Source organism: Littorina saxatilis, linkage group LG2 (genome assembly GCF_037325665.1).
Source record: "Littorina saxatilis isolate snail1 linkage group LG2, US_GU_Lsax_2.0, whole genome shotgun sequence".
NCBI lineage: Eukaryota > Metazoa > Mollusca > Gastropoda > Littorinimorpha > Littorinidae > Littorina > Littorina saxatilis.
In genome coordinates, this window is record NC_090246.1 from 66,175,872 (window position 1) to 66,191,285 (window position 15,414).

At 41.9% G+C, this 15,414-nt stretch overlaps 1 protein-coding gene across 3 annotated transcripts in view; it reads left to right on the top strand.

The window, feature by feature from the left end:
* Positions 1–15,414, top strand: part of LOC138959558 (uncharacterized) — a 68,778-nt gene that overhangs the window by 28,754 nt on the left and 24,610 nt on the right. For 2 of the 3 annotated variants that reach the window (XM_070331083.1, XM_070331084.1), the window contains exons 6-18: positions 843–962; positions 2,117–2,168; positions 2,495–2,577; positions 3,528–3,729; positions 4,335–4,432; positions 4,799–4,931; positions 5,467–5,601; positions 10,515–10,640; positions 10,965–12,116; positions 12,531–12,594; positions 12,984–13,016; positions 13,210–13,294; positions 14,019–14,245. In XM_070331083.1, coding sequence (XP_070187184.1) covers positions 843–962; positions 2,117–2,168; positions 2,495–2,577; positions 3,528–3,729; positions 4,335–4,432; positions 4,799–4,931; positions 5,467–5,601; positions 10,515–10,640; positions 10,965–12,116; positions 12,531–12,594; positions 12,984–13,016; positions 13,210–13,294; positions 14,019–14,245 — 2,510 coding nt within the window. The remainder of the gene's footprint in view (positions 1–842; positions 963–2,116; positions 2,169–2,494; positions 2,578–3,527; positions 3,730–4,334; positions 4,433–4,798; positions 4,932–5,466; positions 5,602–10,514; positions 10,641–10,964; positions 12,117–12,530; positions 12,595–12,983; positions 13,017–13,209; positions 13,295–14,018; positions 14,246–15,414) is intronic. The other variant, XM_070331085.1, reaches the window with a different exon arrangement.

Sequence of the window (15,414 nt, forward strand, 5' to 3'; positions counted from 1 at the left end):
ATTGCAACAATTGAAACCTGTTTGAGGAAATGCTGTACAGTGGAAGGAACCCTTTTTGTAACCCCCCCCTGTCACCTCTGTAAATGTACCTCTATTTTTAGACTGTCTCCCTTTGAAGATCTGATTTTGTCAGGGGTTTGTTAGGTCTTATGGGTGCGGGGATGTAGCTCTGTCGGTAGCGCGCTGGATTTGTATCCAGTTGGCCGCTGTCAGCGTGAGTTCGTCCCCACGTTCGGCGAGAGATTTATTTCTCAGCGTCAACTTTGTGTGCAGACTCTCCTCGGTGTCCGAACACCCCCGTGTGTACATGCAAAGCACAAGACCAAGTGCGCACGAAAAAGATCCTGTAATCCATGTCAGAGTTCGGTGGGTTATAGAAACACGAAAATACCCAGCATGCTTCCTCCGAAAAAGGCGTATGGCTGCCGAAATGGCGGGGTAAAAACGGTCATACACGTAAAATTCCACTCGTGCAAAAAACACGAGTGTACGTGGGAGTTTCAGCCCACGAACGCAGAAGAAGAAGAAGTTAGGTCTTACTGGGGGAGTTCCACTATAGATGTAACACTACAGAGCACTTCATAAAACTTCAACTTGCACAAAAGGGCTACAATAAAAACTGTTTTATTTAGGTAAGGATCTTACGTTCCTGGTTGTACTAAAGTTGCACATTAAGCTTTCACTGGCACTTTTGGTGAAGTGATGCGTTTTTTTGAAAAGTTCCAGTTCTTCAACTTGCTTCAACTTCTTCATTCAAAAACTTTGTATATAGCCACACCCCCTGCTCTTGAAGAGAAATGAACTTCTGATTCATGGAAAATGTTTTGCACTTGGTTCTACAGGAAGAAATCCAAGAGCATGAAACGCATGGTGTGCGACTGTACAACATCCAAGGCTGACCGAGCTAAGGGGTTGCCTGCCTGTGGGGATGACTGCCTAAACAAGATGCTGATGATTGAGTGGTAAGTTTCTTTGTTTGTTTGATTGGCACTTAAAAGCTCAGTGGTAATGTCTGAGCCATCCTAATGGAAGGTGTGGGGTTTGGAACCTGTTGGCCGCACTGGGTGGGTGAAGGTTGAAGTCTCGTGTTCTGATATCCCGGGTTAACATACACACCTGCTTCATTCCTGAACCCTGTTTTTGAGTCACTTGAGAAAAAGTGACTCTATGTAATCGGTCATGTCTGTCCGGCCGGCCGTCCGTAGACACCACCTTAACGTTGGACTTTTCTCGGAAACTATCAAAGCGATCGGGCTCATATTTTGTTTAGTCGTGACCTCCAATGACCTCTACACTTTAACGATGGTTTCGTTGACCTTTGACCTTTTTCAAGGTCACAGGTCAGCGTCAAAGGAAAAATTAGACATTTTATATCTTTGACAAAGTTCATCGGATGTGATTGAAACTTTGTAGGATTATTCTTTACATCAAAGTATTTACATCTGTAGCCTTTTACGAACGTTATCAGAAAAACAAGGGAGATAACTAGCCTTTTCTGTTCGGCAACACACAACTTAACGTTGGGCTTTTCTCGGAAACTATAAAAGTGACCGGGCTCAAATTTTATGTGAACGTGACTCATTGTGTTGTGAATAGCAATTTCTTCCTGTCCATCTGATGCCTCATATAATATTCAGAACTGCGAAAGTGACTCGATCGAGCGTTTGCTCTTCTTGTTTGTGTCTATGCCTGTTGATGACCAAACACACACACACACACCCATGATTCTGTTATCCTTGTTAGAGTTTGGTAGAGCATGGAAATGTGAAAAACCCAAGCATACACATGACCCCACCTCCATCTCCACCCCTACCAACCCACCAACTCCCCCGCCCCAACAAAAAGAACAAATAATAAAACAAAAAAACAACACCAACAACCCCCACACAAAACCCCACAAACATGGCGGGACAGAGGAGTCGTTTGCTTACTCAAGTCAAGGGGCTTGTGTATGTATCATTGTATGGAAGCCTCAAATTTAGAAGACAAATAAGATTGTTTTTGTTCGCCTGAGCAATCTGAAAAGACAGCTATGAGCAGCTAAGTGAGTAAAATTTAGAGTTGAACCTGAGATAATGAGTAACTCTGTGTTTAATTGTATGTACTTTTGTTTCAGTGGGTCCAGGTGTCCTTGCTTTGACTACTGCACCAACAAGCGTTTCCAAAAGGTTTGCTGCTTTGTAATGTGTGTGTGTGTGTGTGTGGGGGGGGGGGGGGGGTAGTCACTGTGCTGATTGTGCCCAAGTGCAAATAGATATGAGTGAGTCATATTATTTCTAATTCATTGACGTTATGTTCCAGTTTGTTTACTAACTCTGCAGAGAATGTGATAAAAGAGGAGCTGATGAGAAATGATGTGCTTGACATAAATGCTTTGCTTTTATGGGGTAAGTATGGAGCACAGAATCAGTGGTGTTATTGTAATGTTTATGCTGGTGTACGCCCTTCAGAGTGTCGTTAACAAGATGTTTCACACAGCCCTGTATGTTGACAGAAACAATACGCCAAGTCAGAGCCCTTCAATTGCGGACCTGGGAAAGGATGGGGGCTGCGCGCCAGTGAAGATATGCCAGACATGTATGTATATTTTCATTTACTAGTGCATGTTTACTTGTATACTTTCATTGACGGGTTCGTGTACATCTAGATTTATGAATACTAGTTTTATAGGAGATGCATGGATGTTTTGTGGAACCTGTATATGTTATGATAAGTGATGCACAAGTTATAAGTTACCTATTATTTTTTAATTAGGCAATCAGATAACAGAAGAGAAAAAAGTTAGTGTCTTTGAAGGCGGAAAAGGCCCTGCAGTTAGTTTTCACTGCAGATAGATTCCTGCAAACTTTTCCCCTTGACATATGTAAGTGCAAGAGATCTTTCTCCTATCCTAACTTTTGGAGGTGCAGTCTACTTCTCAATCACTCGTGATACAGTGTCAGACCTTGGTAAGCAGCACAAATCTCTGTTTCCAATGGTCTCTTAAAAGAACATTTGTGATGGATTATGTAGAATAGTTCCTGAACTTCAATGTCGGAATAATCACTGAGAAGTGAGATAAACATTAACAATAATCTTGGTCACACGCATGATTTAGTGTGTAGAAGAGCTCCTAAAACAAACATCTGATTTGGATTAAAGATAAGCAGGATAAATATCTCTTTCTGGTGATCAGTAGCGGCGCTGGCTTAAAAACCAGTTGTGGCTATCGGTGTGGGTTCGATCCCCACGTTCAGCTAGGGATTTATTTCCCAGAGTCAACTTTGTGCAGACTCTCCTCTGTGGCCGAACACCCCTGTGTGCAAGCATGTTCACGATAAAGAACCCAAGTTCACAGCGAAAGTCTCAGGGCTTGAAAACATGAATACACGCATGCAGAAAAGAAAAAAAAAGAAAAAAAGGGTAGCGCCGTAGACTGTATGGCAGCTCGCTTTTCCCAGAGAGAAAGCAGCCCAACTTTTCTATGAGGGTAACCTCACAGGACTAAATGAAATCTTATCCTCCTCCTTATCCTCCTTATCACCCAGGGGCACGTTTGTGATGGAGTACGTGGGAGAGCTGCTGGACTACAAGGAGTTTGTGCGGCGCACAAGGCAGTACGCCAAGCAGGGCATGATGCACCACTACTTCATGGCCCTCAACGCTGATGAGCTGATCGATGCCACCCTCAAGGGCAGCAACTCAAGGTTCCTCAACCACAGCTGTGACCCCAACTGCGAAACTCAAAAAGTAGGTTTTTCTCTCTCTCTCTCTTTCATTTCTTTTTTTCATTCGGAGTGTGTTTGGGTTTTGTGTGTGTGTGTGTGTGTGTGTGTGTGTGTGTGTAAAAGAGAGCAAGAGAGTGTTTGTGGGGGGGAGGGGGTATGTGCATGACAGAGAGAGATAATAATTATGTGTGTGTTTCTATATGCTTTCATGTGTTTACACCCATGTAGATGCAGTGGCATTTCTGTGTCTGTGACAGTTTTAAATTGTAAGCAATCAAAAAGAATAGTTTTACTTGCTTTCCTGGTGGTGCATATATTCAGAACCTTGTATTTTGTGATCATGTATCGCACTCCATTGGTTCATTCATAGCAACAACAAATTATTTTTTATTGAATTACAATTTTTTTACCCCATGAGTGGGGTAAAGAAAAAGCCTGACAAGGATGCTGCTGCTTTCATTGAAACATAAGGAGAGTTTTGAAAAGGACAAATCGCATAATCCTTTTCAACAGTTTAATCTTTATTTCTGGCGACACAAGTCTTTAATTGATTGGAATTGGGAGGTTCCCCCCCCAGCCTTCCTTTGAAGGATTGTGGAGTTCTAATGTTTAGTATTGCATGTGCAGTGGACTGTGAATGGAGAACTGAGAGTGGGATTCTTCACCAAGAAGCCAGTCACAGAAGGAGATGAGCTCACCTTTGACTACCAGTTTGAGTTCTATGGGTAAGTTTGTACACTTTCATTGCATGTTACTGTCACTAGCATCTTAAAACTCTTAGTCTTAAAAGCATCTCATAATTAGCTTTCAATTCATGAAAGACCATGACGAAACTGTTTCTAAGGGTTTGGGCAAACATCAGAGGAGCCTGAACCTTGACATCAAAATAACTGGTTTGGGCCTAGTTTTTGGTTTTTTTGTAAGTGAATGTCAAGACATGGAAAGGGCAAAAGAAGGTCAAGGGGATTAAAGATTATTCTGCATTGTGATTTCACAGACTGCTTCTGCTTATTGGATAATTAGGGAACAAATTATTGCCAGAAATGTTGTGTTAAGTCTCATGTCACTGACTATTTTTGAATGACTTGCAGCAAACCCCAGAAATGTTACTGCGGAGCGGAAAAGTGCAGAGGATTCATTGGCGGCCAGAAGAACATGCCTGTGAAGAAGAAGAAGGACAAGACAGTTGAACGTCGCAGAGTTGGACTCTTTGAAGATGAAATGGTCAGTATTCATTCTCTTCACAATATGGGCATAAAGTCCACTTGAGTGATTATTGTGGTGGCCAAAGGATATGTGGGTGGGAAATCCAGGAATTATTCATGTAAAACTCCATCAGAGAAGATACATCGAGAACCGAAAATGTCATGCTAGCTTTGTACATTTGTGCCAGCAGATGGATGACAAAAAATGTCAGCTACATTTTTAGCAAGTTTTAGCTTGTTCAGTTTGTTCTGTTTTCTAATCTCTTTACACTTGATGCTAACCATTTCCAATATTGGGCCAGTTTCTTCAGTTTGAGAAAGCCATTGACATGCAGATGAAAAGATCCCTGGTGGTCTTTGCTTTTGCTAGTCACCAACAAAGAGAGCTTTAAAAACAACTTGTTCACGGGACTTTAGAATGAACGTGAGAGAGAAACAAATTATGGGACTGGATGTGGCTTAGTGGCAGCAGGACATCTTCATTTATAATTATATATATTAAAAAATAAAGGTATATTTTTGATAATGTAAGTTTGCTGTCTCTGTTTGCACAGTTGGACGAAGACATGGAAAGCATGGCGCAACTGAAGGACGGTATGAAGGTCAAGGCTCATGTGCTGGAGGTCTGCCGTCTCATGGTTCGTGCCGAGAAAGCCGAACACCGCCTGGTCATTCTCAAAATCATCCAGGTACCTAATCTTGCACTCTGTGGAGAAAGATCGGTCACGTTTTCTTGTTTTCTTTTTTTCTTCTTCTTTGGATCCCTTTTTCCCCCTCCAACCCCTTGAAAATAGTTAGTTATTTGTCGCTTATCCGTGAATGCTCATCCTTGACCCGTACGCCCTGATATGGCCCTTCGTGGTCGGCTGGGCGTTAAGCAAACAAACAAACAAACCCTTTGTAAGAAGGGCTATAAAACTCAATTCTTCACAAAGAATTTTCTTCACATGAAGGAATTATCTCCTTTTTATGATTAACCACCATCAACCCCCTCTCCCCTCCCCCCCCCCCCTCCCCCCCAATTCCTTCTAACAAATCTACATATAGACAGGTACATCTGCCTGCCTGCATGTCTGATTTGTTACTATACTCGTATATTAGCTGTATCGTAACAAACAGAATATCTGCATGCTCATTTGTGTGTGTGTGCTGGTTGCTGAATGATCATATCATTGTCATTGGTTGGGTGATCAATGCTTACCTTATTACATTAGTTTAGTGAGCTTATGACCGAGATGAGTGTGACAAAATTGGTATTTTCACATTTGTTTTGGCTATGTCCATCATTGTACCTTTTTTCTCCTTGATAAATCCTGTTACACAGCTGCAACACAGCTCTCTCTCTCTTCCCTTCCTACTTCCTTGTCAGTTCTTGATGTCAAAAATGATCCATTCTCACTTCCTTGTTAGTTTTCCATGCAAAGAATGATCCCTTCCCACTTTCTTGTCAGTTCACTATGCCAAAAATGATCCATTCCTACTTCCTTGTCAGTTCTCTATGCCAAAAATACTGGTTGGTCCGGTGTCAGAATAATGTGACTGGGTGAGACATGAAGCTTGTGCTGCGACTTCTGTCTTGTGTGTGGCGCACGTTAAATGTCAAAGCAGCACCGCCCTGATATGGCCCTTCGTGGTCGGCTGGGCGTTAAGCAAACAAACAAATGCCAAAAATGATCCATTCCCACTTCCTTGTCAGTTCTCTATGCCAACAATGATCCATTCCCACTTCCTTGTCAGTTCTCTATGCCAATAATGATCCATTCCCACTTCCTTGTCAGTTCTCTATGCCAACAATGATCCATTCCCACTTCCTTGTCAGTTCTCTATGCCAATAATGATCCATTCCCACTTCCTTGTCAGTTCTCTATGCCAACAATGATCTATTCCCACTTCCTTGTCAGTTCTCTATGCCAACAATGATCCATTCCCACTTCCTTGTCAGTTCTCTATGCCAACAATGATCCATTCCCACTTCCTTGTCAGTTCTCTATGCCAACAATGATCCATTCCCACTTCCTTGTCAGTTCTCTATGCCAATAATGATCTATTCCCACTTCCTTGTCAGTTCTCTATGCCAACAATGATCCATTCCCACTTCCTTGTCAGTTTTCTATGTCAATAATGATCCATTCCCACTTCCTTGTCAGTTCTCTATGCCAACAATGATCCATTACCACTTCCTTGTCAGTTCTCTATGCCAACTATGATCCATTCTCACTTCCTTGTCAGTTCTCTATGCCAATAATGATCCTTATCTGGTTTCTGGTGCAGCTTTGCTTTGGAGTTGTGGGGTGAAAATAGACAATGTTTGGAACTACTGTAACTCTGTTCGGGTTTCTATGCACTGTGGAAGAGTTGCATTCAAGTAATGAACAGGCCATGAGTGCCAGGGTGAACAATGAGCATGTTTTCGAAGGAAAAAGACATCATATTGAGTGGACACTGCCGTGACTCTCCTTAGATTAATACAGCTCTTTCACAGGGAATGATAACCCCGACAGACTTATATCTGGACTACGTCTAATGACTTGGGTAGGGGGAATGTGCAGAAGGGGATGGAGGGATGCAAGGGATTTAAAAAAAAGTTTTTCTCCTTACATCAACTGATCGAGCATGCAAGCATTTGTGTGTGTGTTTTGTTGTTGTTTGTTTTGTTTCACTGCCTTATGAAGTACTTACAACTGGTTCATCCGTTTAAAAGTTACTCAGCGATAAAGTTAGAATGTGTACGAATGGGTAAGCATGATACATTTGGACTAACCCGAACATGTTTAGATTCTGAAGGAGCTGTTAATAATGCGAAAAGATTTGTTCACAAAGTAGCAAAATCACAAAACAAAACAGAATTCTCAGCCATGATTGATTCCTAAAATAGAAAAAGACTGCATAAAAAAAAGGGTAGCATACTCAGTCATGATTGATTTCAAATTTGAAAATAACAGCAAAAAGGAATAACACACTCGGTCATGATTAATACATACCTACATTAGAAAATGACAACAAAGAAGGTGGATAGAATTCTCAGCCATGTTTCTGACACTGCCAGATTATTGGACATGAGGAACTTGGAGAGCCCGACTCAGAAAGAATGGACTCTCTCCAACTGCGTCTGGAGACAAAGGCCTTGCATCTTTCTTCTCTTCGTGGGGTCTGCAAGAGTTGGACAACCATCAACGGACTGCCTCCAACTTCCATCTTGAGACGAAGGCCTTGCATCTGTCTTCTCTTCTTGGGGCTGCAAATATTTGGTAACCATCAGCGTACTGTCTCCAGCTTCATCTAGAGACAAAGGCCTGGCACCTATCTTCTCTTCATGGAGTCTGCAGATGTTTGACAGCCATCAGACAACTCACATCGCTGGGAATCAGCGCAGGAAGTCTCCAGGAGTCAGCCTTGAATTCTCTCCACTCTGTGTCATCTAATTCCTCAGCAGGCACAACATACCTGTGGGTCAAGTCATGATGCGAAGGGAACAAGCGCAGCTATGGAGCAGCATTGTTGACATATCTGCAGACAGCAGCTCTTCTGTTGTCCCATTGTCGTTATCTGTACTGAGTGTACATCGTGAGAACGACAGCTGCACATCTTTTGCTGAGCAACTGCCCAGTTACAATGATGGTAAATGTCACCAGTATTAGCTCATCACTGTGTTTTTTTTACTGGGGTTTGACCCCAGTTAGAGCTAGAAGAAGGCCAAGAATTTGAAGATGCTGATTTTATCTTGGTTTCGCAGTTTGATCCTGGGTTATGGTGTCAAACGTAACCGTCGCAGTTACTCATTATACGCATGGTCCAGACCTTTTTACATGGGCTCCACTGATCAGACTTGAATAGTGATAGTGAGATGGCTTGCAGGGAAGTCTAAGAATTCGCACATCACAAAGCATTTTGTCAGCTGGATGCGGTTGCATATGTGAATTAGGTGTGTCAGTCATGGCTGAGAATTGCTATCTAAAATTAGGAGTAGGCTCGATCTTTCACCCAAATGATACATGTACTTTCAATTGTGAAAACAGTTAACTGGCTACATGTGTTCTTTAAAATGTCAACAAACTTTTGTGAACTGACGAAGAAAAGTAAACTAAAACCTTTCCAGTAACAGACTGGAAATTTGAATAAATTTTAACACCCCTGCCCTGGTTATTGCGTATGCACCACTACTTCATTGGGAAATGGTATGAAATGATACAGTGATTAGCATTGATTTGTACTGAAGAGAAAAAAACTATAACAGTAACAACATTTTAAAATCATAGAGTAAATCATTAAAAATGCAGTTGATAGTTGTTATTTTCAGACAGCAGAAATTTTGAAGAGAAATATTTAGTCATCTCAGAACCAAATGTTCTCTTTCTTTGCATTTTTTGCATTCTGAAAACTTGACGTCCACTCGCTTTAAAGAAAAAGCAAGTAGCGTGAAGCGGTATCTACTATCAAAACATTAAGTCAATTTGTCAGCCTAAAACCAAATGATCAACACTAAAAACTTGAGATCAGTCATCATCTAGACTAGTAAGACTTGGCTAGCTGAGACCCGAAGACCGAGATCGGTCACATTGGTCCCCCCGAAGCATGCTAACATAGAACCAACTTTCTTTAATAGTGAACTCATTTTCAGAGTAAACATAACATTATTTTTGATTCAGGAAATGATCAAGACTTCGATGCAAATTGCCATCAGTTTTGAATCTGTAGTCAAACATTTTGATTTTAATTAGAATTTTCAGATGTTTTTATGAACAAATTGTTTTGTTACTTTCAAGCTGAAATTCAATCCCATAGTCCAGACTGGGTCAAAGTACTTCAATGTCTTCTTCTTTTCTTCTGTCTTGTGCTCCTTCTTTGAAGGGAAGGGTACTTTTCATTAGATGGAATATATTTTTGTGTGTGGGAAAAATGAACACTCACTTCAGATAAACCATGAAAATGGACAAGTTCTTAATAGACAATGTTCGGAAATAACTCTGTTGGGTTTGTATGGGTTGTGAAAGAGTGCATACTCTTGCTTTTATTGAGTCAAACTTTCCCAGGTGACGTCATAGGCCAGTCACTAGCGAGGGGTGTGTCTGAAACATGTGGACAAGGAGCACGCATTGAAAGCTTGCCTCACTAAAAGTAGGAGTATTCACTCTTTCAATACCCATACAAACCAGAGTTATATACGGAGTTCGTCTATTTACGCTATAACTGAAGCATCACTGTTACTCACTTCACAGTGTACAGATTGTACTGTAGTTGGCTTCAGTGATAGTGTGATCTTCAGGGAATGTAGGAACTTCTTTTGTGGAAATTCACAGCAGATCTACAGCAATAGTTGCATCTGTAGGTTATTTGTGTTAAATGCTTCTGTGCGCGTGTGTGTGTGTGCTGGCTCTGTGCACTCACACTAATTATATGATAGTGCTTATCGTTAAGTCAAGGAATGAGCAGTGTAATCCGTAGTGCAAGTTCATGACTTTTGAAGAGAGAAAGATTGCACACACGGTTTAGTTTGGAAAGTAAGTGCACATTAACTGAACAGAACTAGTCATGTCTATCATTTAATCCGGTTTGAATAATTCCAATGTTGATTACTACAGAGGTGTGCTTTGTTTGATTTCAGGACACAACAGAGATCAACTGCCTGCGCTTGTTCCTTGGTTACCATGGGTTACCGTTGCTATGGAGCTGGATGGTAGACATTGACAAGGGAGGAGATGTTGATGAAGAACGCACACTTAAAACCGAGGTATGCAACAAAACATAAAGTTATGCTTATGGTAAGAACGCACACTTAAAACTGAGGTAACCAACAAAACAAAAAGTTATGCTTATGGTAACAATACTATCATGGATATTTCTCTTTGTATTCATTAATTCTTCATGTGTTTTAACATTGACAGTCGCTTTCTCCATTTGATATTTCTTATATTTCTTACCCTGTTTCAAAACGAAACTGGCTTCATGTTAGTCATTCTTTGTTGTTTTGAAGGCTTTGGTTTCTTTGATGTTTGCTCTTGAATTTTGTGTGGTTGAACTGTGCTGCCGACTCACTGTCTTTTCTTTTGTTCAGATCCTGGGAGTCCTGAAGAAACTGCCTATCGGCAACCGTACCATCGTGAAGGAGAGCAAGATCATGACCATGGTGGAGAAGTGGGCCAACCTCCCTCCCCCGCCAGCCCTCCCAGAGGTAGAAGCTGAAGCCGACTCAGTCAGTGAACCCTTGCCCCTTCCAATCCCCCCTGACCGCCCAGTGGTGTCCATCCTGACCCTTCACAAGGACCAGAAAGCTGGCAAGAAGAAGGTCACCTTCGCTGATGAGGCTGCCAGCTCTGACAGCGACTTGTCCGATTCGCTTAAAGTATCATCTTCCAACGATGATGGCGATGGGGAAGCCAAAGTCTCTACTACTGACTCTGTTGCAGCCACCAGTACTGACGAGAAAGGTGAAGGTGAGATCTGTGAAGAAGTCAGTGATGATAAAATTGCTGAAGATAGCGAAGAGCAATCGGAGGGAGGTACAGAGACTGCAGATTCTGCTGATGCAGGTGCAGAGGAGGAGAAGGCTGACAGTCCTGACACAGACACAGACAAAACAGCTGAGGATATCTGTGAGACAGCGGCGCCACACCTCAAGATTGACGGACCTGTTACCAGGCACAGAGCCAACCGGCGTCCGTCTGCCACACCCAGCCCCAAATCGAAGAAGAAAGGTGGGCGCAGGCGTCTGAGCACTGAGCAGGAAGACAAAGACGCTGATTCCACCAGCCAAAAGGAGGAGAGTGGTGAAAGGGAGTCGACAGCGGAAGCAGGAACGTCAGAAACTGTCCCGTCTTCAGACCCTGACAATAGCAGTGTTTCTGCTCCAGACCTTCTCACTGAAGGTGAGACAGATATCTCGCAAGACACTCTCATGGAGTTTCCCCCCCAGGTACCAACAGACACAGCTGCAGAGCCAGCAGAAATTGGTGAGAACTTTGGCAAACCTTCCGAGCAGTCAGAAGAACTGGCACTGCTTAGCAGCGAGTCTGATTCCACAGACTCTGATGCGGCAGCTAACGTGACAGGTCAACCATCAACACTGTCCAGCCAGGAGGGAGATGAGAGTGAAATGCCCACACTGACCAATGAGGCTACCTACTCTGAAGTGTCGTATGATCCCGAGGAAATGGACGAAATCTCCTCCATGGCTGCCGAGCTTCTGTCTGGTTGGAGCGAACTCAAGGTGAGCGTCAGTAAACTAAAAGTGATTTTGAAAGTGTTTGTTTGTTCAACCTTTGTCATTTGGTGCTCTTGCGCCTTATTCGAACGCCCAATGATGTGCTTTGATACGGAAATTGAAATCAAGTGACTAAACATCAGTTTGGAGAATTTTGATATCTTGGCCAGGGAAGTACCTGTATTGGTGCATTGATTAGATTTTAAGTTGAAAAACAGTACTATACTGCCAGTCTTCAAGTTTAATTTTTTTTTATAGCTTGTTTGATCATTGCTGACAAAACTCAGTATGAGTGGGTTATGGTTTGTAAATCTTACCAGTATTGTCTGCCTTCATTTGTATACGTGCGTATTGTTGTTAGACTAGGCTTTTGTCTTCTGCATGCATTCTCTAATTTTATTTGTCCATCTTTTTGACCAGGAGTTGTACAAGATCCCCAAGAAACAGAGAGCTGAAGAGAGGAGGCGGACAGAGATGGAATTAGGTAAGGGTTTTGTGCTCAGTTTACTGTGACGTTTGATAAGGTGAAATCATCTCAAGACTATGCTTCAGTGTAGGCTTTCTGGTAAATAAATGAATGAAAGGGAATTATCAATTACGACATCCGGCAAGGGCAGCCACTCTGGGGTATAACTCTAGTTTCACTTTCGTTTTCCTTTCGGTAGTTAAGGGGTTATATGCAAAATAACATTGTGTTGGTAAGTATAAATAAATAAGAAAATTATTATAAATTTTCATGTTATTATTCAGATGCATATTCATAAGGGTCAGTGGAAGTGGTCTGGAGAACGAAAGCCAAAGCGTTGGTGTTGAATTCTAGATGAACTTGTAATCGCGGAAGTGCAATTTTGCTCTTTTCCGGTTTTTTTGCAGACTCAGTTGACTTCAACAAGCCAGAGAAGAAAGGTGGGCACAGTATGTGTGCGTGTGTTTGAAGTAATCAGAAATCTAGGACATGACAGAGATTTTACTAGTGGGAAATAAAACAATTATTTCTAAACATTTTGATATTTTAAACACTCTAATCTCTCAGCGTGGAGCATCTTTAAGCCAACTACAAAGTGTTCTAAAATGTGTGTACTTTCTTTGTCTTCCACAGAACCTGACCCCTATGCCAAGTGGAAGAAGAAGAAGAAGGTGGAGAAACCCAAAAGGAGGGATTTTGAAGAGGAAGAACTGCTAAGGTAAAGACGGTGTACATAGACGTTGCTCATGATACATTCACTGAATAATCTTTTGGGGAATGAGCTGCCAGAATGAGTATGCTGTTGAAGAACCTACTAAGTACGGCGAAACCTCTGTTTTAAGCCCCATCTATTTCAAGACTATTTCTACTTTAAGACTTCATTTTCTCAGACTTTCTCTTGTACTTCATAGTGTCAGTAAATTCACCTCTACTTTAAGACTTCATTTTCTCAGACTTTCTCTTGTACTTCATAGTGTCAGTAAATTCACCTCTATTTTAAGACTCCCTCTGTTTTAAGACTTCATTTTCTCAGATTTTTGCCCTGGGAGGTTCACCATTTGCACTGCCTGCTTTGGCCGTTGATCTCACTGTACCGTTTTCCCTGTCCTTCATCCAATACTTTTAACTAGAGACCTGATGCTAGATTTAAGATGTTCAACCTAATGTCATCATTTGTGTCAGAATATAGTTTCGTCGAGAAAGCCCAGAAAGTGGGTCAGGTTTAAACAGACACTAGGTTGTTAATCAGCGTCAATTGTGCTAGCTTATGCGATGTCATTAAAAAGATTTATACAACCCCGGACATAAAAAAATTTCAGTTTGTAACAACTAACGTGCCCTTTATCAATCAATCTCTGCATCATTGCATTATAATCTGCATCATAAATAATTCACACAGTACCTCACCACCCAAGAGTACTCACAGCCTTGCTTTGTTGCAGACGTAGCCAGATCCCCCTGGGTCCTAAGATGTCAAAAGAGGAGCGCAGGCAGCTGTTTGAGGCCCAGGTGAAGGCTGAGGACGAGCTGAACGCGGAACGCCAGCGCCAGCACGAGGTGTTACTTCAGCAGCAACAGGCCGCTGCTGCGTATCTCTTCCAGCAAGATCCTGCTTTTGCTGCCATGCATGGCTTTGCCCCTGACCCCAACCTGCTTGCACAGGGACAAGGTGGGTGCAAGTTTTGGTGCTTAGGTGCTCTCACTGTACTTGCGTGTGTTGGCACATAAGTCAGGTTCATTTGTGTTGGCCCTGTTTATAATCCTTAGCTAGGCCTACTCTTGCTCAGGTCAAAGACCGAGCCTGGAAAAATTAGGCACCCATACTTCTATTATTACTAATCTTAAAACTATTTTGGCAGATTGCAAACATTCATGGAAGTCTCACCCTTTCACCAAATATCTTCTGACAAAAAATCTTAGCATGCAAGTCATTACGCAAAGAAAGGATAATGTATTACAGTTTTCCACTGGAATACATGCTGAAAATACTTACTCTAGCGTGTGAGTAAGGAATTGTTGGCCCAAAGTTTTTATTTGCAAGTGCCTCGATAACAGTTCTGATTCTTTAGCTTTTCTGACAGAGGGTATGATATATAGCTCTTTCTCACTAGCGAGGCCGGAGGTGTGCACGAGTTTCGTCCCTTTGGTTCGGTAAGTTCCGGTTAAGATAGAGGCGGCAGTCGAGCGCATGAACGTGAAAGAATTGAAAGATTTTCTTCGGAAACATGGCCAACTTGTCAGGTGGAAAAAAAGAAGAATTAGTGCGCAGAGCAAGAGGCACGTTTCAGCTGCGAAAAGATGGCAAGGATGCTATCGATAATGCTGTGGAAACAAATGATTCAAGTTAGCATTTGACAGACCACTTCGACTGTCAGTGTCACGAACTTGTAGCCTATGTGTTAAATGTTATCAATAATTATTGAGCACACGCGGAATTTGTGCGTGAATCAGTGAGTCCTTTTGATGCTTGGTAGTCATGCATTTATTGTTGTTAACTGGATGTGCGTGTTGTCTAAGGCTAATGTCAGACGGAGCTCGCAAAACACGAAACAAAAGCCGAACAAAAGCAAAACAACACACAAAAGCACCATGTTTTGCTTTTGTTCGGCTTTTGTTTCGTGTTTTGCGAGCTCCATCTGACATTAGCCTAAGAGCAGTTTCACATTACCAGTTCATGGCTCTTTAATGTTACTTCAGTTGTTTTACTTTACATTGTTTACCAACTTTGTTAAACTGCTATTGTTTGTATATGTTTTAGATAAATAAAACCCAAACTGTATCAACTGCGTCTGTTGAAGTGTGTGTGATTATCTGTAAAACAAGTCATTCATCAAGCTT